This window comes from Lycium ferocissimum, chromosome 3 (genome assembly GCF_029784015.1).
Source record: "Lycium ferocissimum isolate CSIRO_LF1 chromosome 3, AGI_CSIRO_Lferr_CH_V1, whole genome shotgun sequence".
NCBI classification, from domain to species: domain Eukaryota; kingdom Viridiplantae; phylum Streptophyta; class Magnoliopsida; order Solanales; family Solanaceae; genus Lycium; species Lycium ferocissimum.
The window spans coordinates 61,699,462-61,711,796 of record NC_081344.1 but is presented as its reverse complement, the minus strand read 5'-3'; the positions used below and the strand labels follow the sequence as shown (position 1 = coordinate 61,711,796).

Sequence of the window (12,335 nt, the reverse complement as noted above, 5' to 3'; positions counted from 1 at the left end):
ACATATAATTTGAGACAAGATAAATTGTAACACATATGAAGCAAGAAAGAATATGATATGCTAGCTCAACTTATTTTCATTTATAAGAAACGCAATGATAAGCATCAAAAGGCTTCAAAGGTGGCAAATTACTTGGAATGACGAAAATGGAAAATCAATGAAGACAGAGTACGTTGAAATAACAGGAAATCATTACTGAATAAATTTAGTAATGCTACGCATAAAAGCACAAGCACTAAGTGAATTTAAAAAAAAAAAAATATATATATATATATATATATACACACACACACTAATCTAAAAGTAGGAACTCCCAAATTGAAAAATTAAATTACTAAAATGTTCATCAAAAGTTGAACGACTATTTTACCCTTCACTTAAATATTAACCCTATCTATTATTGTACATAAATATAAATACATGTACTAATAAATGGAATTTTAGATAGAGTGTGTAATGTCCTGACACGTCTAATCAAATTGTTGGAATTATCAATTTTAATTTTTAGATGTGCATCAAATGCTGCAATAAAGATGAATTAAAGAAAAATCAGCGAATTAGATCTCTCTTAACCATTAGCAAACGTGAGGAAATAGGATTCATTTTGATATGCGGGATGAGATAAATAAGTATATTTCATATTCTATATGAAAATAGCTAAACCCATTATTTTAGTACACTAGTAAAGTTGTCCGCGCTTAGCGCGATTGTATATATATATATATATATATATATAATTTTTTTCTATTCTTGACCATCAAATAATAAAGAATTTTTTTTTTTTTTTTGCAACAACTAAAAATACATTTAAATTTACTCAAAACATATAACTTAAAATATAAGTTTATAATTTCAGCTCAGAGATATTTTATAAAACTTCTATCAAAAAATGTAGCGATAATCTAAACCATAAGGTAATCTTATGAATATAAAGGACCATAACATCCCAATTAAAAAAATTCTTTTACATCGAAATATTCTTCCTAAAAGAAAATTCAAAAAATTTCCACTTATTTCGTCATGTAGAAATATTAAATTTCATATATATATATATATATATATGATTATAGGTGAAATTACTTTCGTTATTATTATATATCCTTTTGTACATGTATATGTGTAGGTAAATATATTATTATACATGATTGTATTCTTTTAAAGTATAGTTGTCTTCAAAATATTTCCTCAAAATAAAAGAATAAATTAAAGGCAAAATAAAAGACAACAAAATAAGGAAAGTGTATTGCGCGGTACTCATAAATTCCACTTATTAAGTGAACGCACAAGCATCAAGCCCAAAATAAAAAATACACAAGCATAAATTTTGGCCTCAAATCAAATCAACGTGGATGATAGAATCAAGATGGGGAAATTCTGCAAAATTTGTTTTCTTCCCTTTCTTATTTTTCCTCTCTTTCCCCATTCCGTTTTCATTTGTTGTTTATGCAATAATTTTCATTCAATTCTTACTATACCCTCTTTAAATTGCCACCGACATATATAAAATATACATTTTAGTCCAAAATTTATGCAGGAAATTCCTACAATTCTTCCTATTTCTTTTTATAATTTTTTACCATCTAAATACTTACATAATCATCCTATAAATTCATCACATATAGTGAAATGTTACGGAGGACAAAAAAGAGAAAGAATAGAAAAAAAAAAAAAAGATTCCGTGAAATTTTAAATACACTCCCTTCCGCTATCTTATCAAATTTATATATAGATTCCATAGGATTGTTTATTTCATCCTCCTACTCATCAATTAACGTTGACGCAACAAGGTGTGAAGGTGGCTTCCAAAAACAAGTATGGATCCTTGCAAGGGATTCTTTTCCTAATCTTCTTGCTAATTTTGAAGGTGCAGACTCACAAAAAAAGTGAGATAGAGATCTCATAAGTATAAACTGTGTAAAGCTATATATAATAAAAGAGGTATATATAAGTGGAAAAGGATGTTCGGTTGAAATCAAAATGATACTGGAATAATATTTATAGGTTTGACGTTTGGGTGCAATAATATTTACGTTATTAAATTGTTGAAGTAATGGAATTTGATTGTAAAGGGAACGTGGTATAGAAAAAGAAGTAAGTGAGTGATCTTTCATAAGGAGAGTCGAAAGGCTTTGATACAGATATAACGTGGGTGTAAAAGATAATAATGGAGTAATAATGAATGACATAAAGGTGAATTTAATTTTTGAGTAATAATGATCAATGACATAAAGGTGTAATTAATTATTTTTTTACAGTTTTTTTGGACATCAAATAAGGGAAAAAATGAAAAAAAAAAATGAGAAAAAAGATAAATAAGAATGGAGGCGCAGAATGCCACCCCACCCCACCCTACCCCCACCCCCAATTTTTTTTTATATTATATATAGATTCCATAGGATTGTTCATTATCTGATTATCCCACCAATAATTACACATTTTATCTCATGGTATTGCTATCCATCCCGCATACCAAACAAGTATATTATCCATTGTCATTCTTTTTAGGCTTTGGTTGCAAAGCCTAATCTTCGGCTAAAATCCTGATAATTTCGATTGGCGGTTATAAATAGGAATCAGCAGAGGCGGACCTACCCCTAGAGTAGGGGGGGTCGTGTGCCATGGTAACCTCGAAAAAAGTATGTATATATATATATATATAAATATGAGGTATATATATTCTGATTGACACCCTCATTCACAAGGGTTGGTAGCTTCACTGGTTGATACAGGGTGTACAAATGATATTTTAGTATGCAAACTTGGGTTCGACTCCACTCCGACTGCACAAATATTGTTTCCCGACATTTTTGTAACCACAAACCAATAATGCCTCCACTACTCTCAAATCCTGGATTCGCCTCTGGGTTTCCATACCCTAATTATAAAATTTATTGTCCCAGATTGATGTTTATCTTTCATTATTATTGTCGGTCAGTGTTGGTAAATATTACATGTAAATAATATCTTCTTAATGTAAATGGTTTTGACGAAGAGATTTCCAAAGACACTCATTAAATGGCGTCTCGCTGATCAAAGCTTTTAGTAGCTATACTATGTATAGATAATATATTTAATTTATCCATCTGCAATCATCCACTGTTATCATCCTTCTTCATCACTTAATACAATACAATATTATGATTCCATCTACAATTCCATGTTAATGTGTGTGTGTTGATTTGGGGGGAGGGGGAGGGGGTGGGGTTGAGAGAGAGAGCGCAAATGAGCAAAATGACAACTTCCAAGTTCCAAGCTGCAAAGTGCATACAGAGTTCAAAAGGTGCACCTCTTTTCTGGTTTCATCACTACTTAATAGTGTCATGGTAACTGTCTAACTGAGATGTTCCAGTCTCAGCATCTTTAACAAGGGAAGAATATATATACATACAAATCTTGTATCCAGCAGATTCGACCACAAATGAAAGCTTTAAGTACCTAAATCCACCCCGTCAAACCATATTTCTCAGCAACGTTGTACATGACGAGCTTGTCCCAAGCATGACCAAATAGACGCTCTCCTCCAATGGAAAAGGTAAGAGCCCAAGATGAGAGGATAACAGCAAACACCGTGAAACCAATTGCTGACCTGACAACATCTGCAAATCATAGATTTCAAAAACTCAATATTAGAAAAAGTTTTCGCAGACCAAGTTAAAACGATAATTCATAACAGTTAACACCTTGCTCACCTAACATCTATAAATCAAACATTCTAAAACCTCAATGATAGACCCTGTAATATGCCCAGTAAACTAAAATAGAGATACTTATATAAAAGAGTTATTGGAGTCGCCCAAGCATGCGATAAACCTTAATTCCTATATATGTACTTTCTATAAAGTTGTATGACTTGCCAGAAAGTCCTTGACCATTATTAACTGTTAAAACTAGGACTTCTACTGGAATTCCGGGTAAAAAATGCTCACCTTCCCAACAGCACCGGACACTTATGGTGAACTTTGCAAACCGAATAAGAGAGAGAGAGTGAGTGAGAATTGGATAGAAAATGAGACAAGGAGAAAGTATTTTTTTTTAAAGTCAGAGTGAACAAGGAAAAAGCTCGTAGGATTTAGCCATGAAGACGACCAAGACCAACTGAACAATAACAGTTCCTCCAGAATGTACTGGAGATCCCTAGCAGAAGGCATGCAAACCTCAATCTAGAAAGTGGCGAAAGAATAAGGTTCTTTCCTTGATAGGGGGTTATGTTACGCCAAACGAGCAGCCATATGGTCTCTTCTAGAGTTGTTAAAGCACCATATGAATTATATACAGATGTGCTTTTGCACACAGGATGCAAACCTCCATTGAACTTTGTTCATTATATGCATAAGTACATAGCTTGATTGATGAAGTGACTATTTCTCTGTGTTCAATGACAGGACTCGAATCATTATTATCTGGGCTCAGGGGCATCTAAAGATGAAATAGCCAGTCGAGGTGGGGTTGGCAAAAACGGTGCTTCTTTTTCAATATTTTACTATTTAGTTGGGTTTTCAATAGTAAGAGTAACTATAAAATAGTAAGAGTAACTATACATTACTGTCAAATAGCCATTTTCATCCAAAAATTAGCGCCTTTAGAGATAAAAGTCCTATTAATTGCATTCAATACCTACAGATATTAATTGCATTCAACACCTATACACTCTATCATCCATCTAAAGTTAAAGAAGGGCTACCACATGTGCGTTTAGACCAAGGGGAGTTAATAGTTGTTGAAATACACCTATGCACAATTGAGTTAACAAAAGGGACATGACACACTTCTGTGAAAACTTTATTCTTTCGAGTATCTTGCCACCATTGTGTCCCCTTAGATAAGCGCAGTCCATTCCTTATTTGTACTTACTAAGGGTGGCAAAATCAGCCCATGAAAGCATGACCCGCCCAACCCGTTCAAGTTAGCTTAGCCCATTTCAACCCATAAAAAGTTGGGCTGATATGTAGCCCAGATTGAACCATGAGAAATCTTATCAAAATATTTACAAAAAGTTATTTTTTTGTTTGATCTGTTATTTATAGCCATAATAAAGAAAGAATAGTTTTATTACTAAAAATTACGAAAGAACAAACATGAAAATTAAAACTTAGTAAGAATTGAACGGTTGGGTTATGACGCGCTTTTTAGCTTCATTTCAGCCCGACCCGTTTTAGCCCAAGTAACTTTTGGGCGGGTTATTTATTAACTCAGCCCGTTATGACCCGCCCAAATTCAGCCCAACCCGCCCATTTGACACCTCTAGAACTACTTACATTGGGGGTAGGTTGTTGACATGGCATATCCACCACCTGTAGTAGTGGAAGAAGCAAGAAGAATATTCTTTCCACCTCCGATACAGTTAACTCTTAGGATCAAAAGCAGAGAGAAGCACTAAACATTGGACAGACAACAAGGTACATGTCATCTTCTTTTCCTTTTGGTCAGAGTGGTCCGGGGCCAGCTTGCGAAAGTAACTACATATCTTACTGTCTCATTCGTCTAAGCTACATGGAATTTGAACACTTAGGATTCTCAATGTTATTCTCAGTACCGTAAGCCAAGCAACCAATATTTAAAGTACTGCAAAGAAGGTTCCCTTGTTTCATATAAGAAAATGCATCCCCTTTAGAGATTATTTTTGATAATCACTTAACTCTTTGAAGTATAACAAGCTTCTTTCCTCATGTATCCCAAAAACATAAAACAGTCTGTCAACTTTTTTTTTTTTTTTTTTTTTTTTTTTTTTTTGAAACTGGTAACTTCAGTCTGTCAACTATTTTTCACGCGCACTTAACCCCAAAAATATTTTTTGATGGATTAAGAGTACCTTTTGTTCATAATACCAGCACAAAGAGAATGCAGGGGAAGTTACAACCAAAATGATGCATTCATTACAAGTTGTGTAATGAGAGCTAATAAAGTAACTTACCCCCCAAAAGATAGTTATTTTCTAAATGCATTTCCATCCAATATTTCTCAAGCATGCTAGTTTCTAATTTTAAATAATCTCAAAAAAGTGATTATATTTTATAGCAATGTTTAGTATACACTCTTAAATTATGCCCCAGTTACCAGTATTTTACTTCTCAAGCTTGTGCTCTAAAATCTGGCTAACCACTCTAGGAAAATGCTTCATCATCCAACTAAATCTAATTCATTTTCCATGTACAGATAACCATCCTATGAGAATAGTAGGGTATATAACATCTGGAAAATGTTTCATTATCCAACTAAACATAATGCATATACAGCTGTAGAAAGTCTCTACATTTAAACAAAGAAGTCACAACTCTAAAACATGGATGGCATTTGGTTTATATTTCTTGAATATCAAGTGTTTTTTGGCCATCACTTTTAACATTAACTTCGTTAGCAAGAAATTGATTTAAGTATCTAGTGATTCGAAATTCCAGGTTTCATGAATAGTATTCTAGCCCTGAAAAAACATAAGACCCGATATCAGCAATCCTGCCCCCAGACCTCAAAAGTTGTGAACTTCTCACCTTCTGTAATTGTTCAACAAGTTTCCTAAAACTATTGAGCAAGAGGCGTTTACTCCAGTTTTGACCATCTAAGCATCTACTTCCATAATAATGCAATTCAACAAGTACCACAGCAACCTAACGCTATCACATATACCCACACTAACTAAATGGGGAAACTAGCCAAACTGTTTCACAGTAACAATTACCCTTCATGAGTTCATTTTCTCGGATGATATTAATCCAGATGAGAACTAGGTGAAAAATTCCACGAAACTTGCAACGACACAAAAATAGAAACCAGAATTAACAGAACATGACAAGATTCAAATTGTGATCTAAACGGACAAATATGGTAAGGTTTATCTTCACTATCTCATGGCTGATCCATACAACTGTCGGTTCTAGCTTATCAAACACAAAACAAAACAAATAGGACGAGTTTCACCTCAGTAACTTAATGCCGAAGCTGTCCAAATCACATATCCCCCCAAACCCCCAAACACAAAAGCAAATAGTACACACTCATCAAAACTTCTGTCCAAAGTAATTTGGCACTATTTACTTGGAGAGTCAAACAGTGTTTTTCTAACTACATTGTTTTAAATATCTTTAAAAACTTTTGTTTACCAGTGAATTTTGAATTTAATGTACGTTATAAGTAATCTTTGATATGTAAATTTTGTTAGAAAAACATTTAAGAAATCATGTCCCTGTTTCACACAATTAGATGAGTTCGCCCTTGTACTCGGAACCCCTTCATTCTTTTACAACTTGTTTGATGATCGTTACAAATCGTTTCATAATGTATGCTATTGTATACTATTGTACTGTATTGGTTTGATAAATTTAATATTTGGTTAGATTGTATCGCTTCTCATCACTACATAACGCCACACACCAACAATCCGAAGGATAAACCTACAATATTATATAGACAAGTAGGGTACAAGGTAAAGTTATTATAAAAGGTAGGGTAAACAATAAGATACGATTATTTAATAATAAGCAAAGGCAAAATGAGAAAAAGGTAAGGTAACAACCCGACCACACAAAATCGGTCGTTACATAACTAGGATTGAACGATACGATACAAGAAAATTTAAATAACAATCAAAACAAACATTATATTTAAAGCAACAATACAATAGGTAGCAACCATCCAAACAGGCGGTTACGAACAAGACAAGTATAACTCACGAACTAAGTATGGAGGAAAATATTTTCCACTTTTTCCATGTTTGGTTGGTCAAAATGTTACGGAAAACATTTTCCGTAGAAAATCCTTAAAAATGAGGAAAATGAAACAAGTTCCATAAATGCATTCTAAGTTGTCGTCTCCACCACACACACCCAACTACCCCAATCCCCACCCCTTGACCATCACACCCCCCCGCAACCCACGAACACCCACTCCCCACCTCATCCCAACCCCATAATATTTTGTTAAATTACATATAAATGCTTTTAAGATAACACTTTTTTTGCTTACTTAACAAACACTAAAAAATAAGTAAGAAACTCACTTATTTAGGCCATATATTTCAAAAGTCTCTCTTTCTTTATTAAACTCCGTGTTCAGTCAAACACCATCACATATATTGGGACGAAGGGTATAATAATTACGACATGGGATCTCAATTATCTAGAGTTATTTACCAAAAGTATAATAAAGGGACTTACATTGACGGAGTTCGGGGTGATAATAAGAGGTAGGTTGACGAAGTACAGGCCAAAAGTAGAAGCAATTAACAGCCCAAAGCCAAGGCAGAAATAAAAACCCAAACTTAAAGAATCTACGCGCATGATCAACTGAATCTTGCTCCGTCAAACCTAACGGTCCATCAACCGTCGGCCAGTCAACTCTTAACGGATTCCGGTGGGTCACGGCGGAGGAAGGGGCGGAGTTAGCGGTGGTGGACGGAGCCGCCTCCATATTCTGGTCGGAAAAAGGTCAGTATAGTGATCGATTGGATTTTTGGTAAATGAATGAATAGATATGGAATAGCCTTAAGGAGCTTTAGAGAAAATGACAAAAATGGTTCCTTATGTTTGAGGTAGGTCTAAAATAGTCCCTTAAGTGTGTATAAATGCTATGTGTTGAACTCTCTTAATTTCGTCATATATTTACTTTTTTGTATTTTGACATGCTTAGAAAATTTTAGTTCGGCCCATCACATGTATAGCAATGGGTTAAATTTTTTGTAACTTAATAGATCGACTCACTGTGTGAGAGAGATGGAAGGGTCTTAAAGAGTTTTGGGAAAGGATAAAAGATAAACTTAAACTATTCGAAATGGGTCAATTATGTCCTCCGTTATGTTGAAATTTTAATTTTTAGTCATAGCTTAACCTATTAATAAGTTTGAGTGGTTAGAAAGTGGTTAGAAATTACTAATCATAACTTATAGATATATTACTCTGTTAAAACAACAGTTATGTGAATATCAGAATGAAGATGAACGCTTTAAAAGGTCGTAGAGGCGCAAATTACATTTGTATGAGAATTCACAGAAGTTGAATATAAGTTTTTTCATAGAGACCTGACTTTTCGAGTTATCAATAGATATGTTTACTCCTTATCAGCAATCTAGATTTATTTTTTCGCTCGACTTGATGTTATCTCAGATGTCTGTTTCAAAAAGGCTATTTGGACAGGTGTATTTTTTTTTTTTTTTGTGTACAAGTACTACTATTCTTCTACAATTATTTATTTTTTCTTTTATGTTTTATGCACATAACAAGGCATATCTTGATTAATAAATTGTTATGCATGGAGGTGCAAAGCTCATGTATATTGGAATTCATAAAGATGTGACGATGAACTTTTATGTATTTTATAATTCTATTTGACAAATCAAAAGATGTTTTCATTATGCATGTGTATTCTTGCAGTGATATTTTGTTCGGATAACAAATATTTTAATGTCAAATGTTCCACACGTTTAGCACACATGCCCAGAGACTAGTTCATTCAATGACATGAGTGACATCATTAGGAATAAGCACTTTAATCTATTTTGACTAAATAACAAATTTTCTAATGTTAAATGGTTTATACGTGCAACACATGTGCCAAAAAAATGAGTTTTTTTGTAAGTTAATTATAACAGCCATATGATTATTGCATAAATCAAGAACACCATAACGAAGTGCGATTAAGGCACGTACATGGTAAATCATCATGTACATCAATGCGGAAGCATGTTATAGACGTGTGGAACGATTGACTAGGTCTTTCATGTCTCCTCCTATAACTGACAGTCGAATGGAGCGTTGCCTTAAGGTTAAGGAGATGAAAGGGACCTAGCCATATATTTATAGGCATCAAACCTTGACTTAATGGTTCTTTCTATAACAGGCTTTATTAGGTCTTCAACAGGGCCTACACTACTGCCTGTCCACACCAATCCATGAGGTGATTCAGGCCCAATAAGGAATCCAATAAATAAGCGGCCAAGTCATGTTCACCAACTATATTTGTTTAGCCCATTTTGTAAACCACAACAATTAAGTTAATGTTTGTCCACATTTAGCGAAAATTCTAACATTTTTTTGCTAATTAATTTAGAGAGACAAGCGAGGATGTATTAGGAGTAATGCTCTCATCTTCAACTTACAAGTTGGTGGTTTGAGTTGCTTCATAATAAGTGGGGGATGATTCGTCATTTGAGAGAAGAAAAATAATTATAATTCAATAATAATTTTCTTATATTTAATGGCGACGACGACGATTTCTCAAGACTCATCAACTTTTCAGGTACGACGTAATCCTACTCATTTTAATATATTAAAATTTTCACATCTTCAATCAACATATATCAACGGTAATTATTATAACTACGTCGCAATCCCAAGCAAGTTCGGTTTAATAATCTGAATCATCATTCACCGTTGTTACTATTTAAATTCATCTTAACCAATATAGCTCAATCTATCGATAAACATTAAATAAGTGAAAAATTAATCACACCTTACAAATTTTTTATTCTTTAAATTCATAATTACACGAGTATTAGAAAATGACGATTAACACTTTGAAAAAATGTGGCGGGGCAAAGTCCATCTTAAGAAGACTTCACAAAAAATAAAGAGATTTATTTCAATAAAAGAGATACGTAAAAAAGAAATATTATTCATTAGAGGTCATAGAAATAAGAAACAAATCCTAATTTTCGGCTTTAGTTCGTTTTTAATTAAATAATTATTTTATTTAGATAACGAGCTTTCTAATGTCAAATAGGCTACTCGTGCAACACACGTGTCCATATACTAGCCACATGATTATGTAAGATTAACGAGGATGGATTAGGACTTACTGATTGGTGGTCGAGTTACTCTAGAAAGTAGGAACCATATTGGTCATTCGAAAGATGAAAAATAATTAGTATTTAATAACACCTTTCTTACATTTAGAGGTTGGTGTGATGATGCCATTCACATCTGCCAGCCTTCTCAGAGCCTCCCTCCCTTCATTCAATGCTTGACAGCTTTCTTCATGCGGCGTGACACATCTATATTTAACACTCATCAATCAGCTAAAAGATGATAGTTGCGAAGCAAGGGGTGAGATAGCGCTGGCCATCAGAAGAGAGCTCTCATCTTGAAGGGAGGATTAGCAGGACAAAAATCGGGAATGAGTGCAACTATCGAGTATGTTTTACCACTCCTTGTCACGACCCAAAGGAGTTTTGAAGGTTGCTTGCAATGGTTTATAACCTAAAGCCGATGTGCGTGGGTCACTCTCTTACGATACCTTAACTGGTCTTCCCGCGCCTATGCCACTCGGAGTGTTAAGTGTTGTTATGTTAGCTGGTGTAACTATTAAACAGCGGTTCTTCCATGTCAACTTAGTTGAAAATCATCCTAAAGATTGATTGGAGCTTTCTAGGTAAGACCTAATCTCATTCGTGTTAATAATTTAAAATTTTAATTTTCAATCTTTGTAGCTTAACCTATTAATAAGTTTTGAATAGGTTAGAAATTTATAGAATATTACTCTTTTAAAACAACGGTTATATGAATATTAGAATGAAGATTAACGCTTTTAAAAGGCTGTAGAGACACAAATTACATTTGTATGAGAATTCAAAGAAGTTGAATATAAATTAGAGACTTGACTTTTCAAGTTATCAACAGGTATATTTACTTCTTGTTAGTAATCTAGATTTGTTTTTCTGCTTGACTAGATGTTATCTCGGATGTCTGTTTAAAAAAGGCTATTTGGCCAAGTCTATTAATTTTTTTCTTTGTGTACAAGTACTGCTATTCTTCTACTATTATTTAATTCCTTTTATGTTTTATGCACATAACAGGGCGTATCTTGATTGATAAATTGTTATGCATAGAGGTTCAAAGCTCATCTATATGAGAATTCACAAAAATATGACGATGAATCTTTATGTATTTTATAATTTTAATTTACAAATCAAAAGATGTTTTCATTATACATGTGTATTCTTGCAATGATTTTTTTGCTCAGGTAACAAAATTTTAAAGTCAAGTGTTCTACACATGCCTAGAGAGTAGTTCATTAAATGACATGAATGATATCATTAGGAATAAACACTTTAATCTATTTTGTCCAAATAATAAAGTTTCTAATGGTAAATGGTTTATACGTGCAATAAGCGTGCCAAAAATGAGTTTTTATGTAAGTTAATTTATAACATCCATATGATTATTGCATAAATCAAGAACACCATAATGAAAGCGAAATTAACGGGCGTACTTGTTAAGTCATCATGTACATCAATTCGAAAGCATGTTCTAGACGTATGGAACAATGGAAGACATTGTTTTTACTCAAAAAAAAAAAAAAAGGAAAGAAAACAATATTATTAGTTTTGTCGTGTTCAAAAGAGTAGTATG

At 33.3% G+C, this 12,335-nt stretch overlaps 1 protein-coding gene across 1 annotated transcript; it reads right to left on the bottom strand.

The window, feature by feature from the left end:
- Positions 1–3,223: 3,223 nt before the first annotated feature.
- LOC132050347 (probable gamma-secretase subunit PEN-2) lies at positions 3,224–8,417 on the bottom strand. The gene is made up of 2 exons (XM_059441577.1): positions 8,148–8,417; positions 3,224–3,596 (listed from the first exon to the last, which is right to left on the bottom strand). The coding sequence occupies exons 1-2, from the start codon at positions 8,398–8,400 to the stop codon at positions 3,436–3,438; spliced, it is 414 nt and encodes a 137-aa protein (XP_059297560.1). The 5' UTR covers positions 8,401–8,417; the 3' UTR covers positions 3,224–3,435.
- Positions 8,418–12,335: the final 3,918 nt, after the last annotated feature.

Coding starts and splice junctions, on each gene's coding strand:
- LOC132050347 (XM_059441577.1), bottom strand. CDS start 8,400: ATGGAGGCGGCTCCGTCCACCACCGCTAACTCCGCCCCTTCCTCCGCC. Junction 3,597..8,147: donor TCACCCCGAACTCCGTCAAT/GTAAGTCCCTTT, acceptor TATGATTTGCAG/ATGTTGTCAGGTCAGCAATT.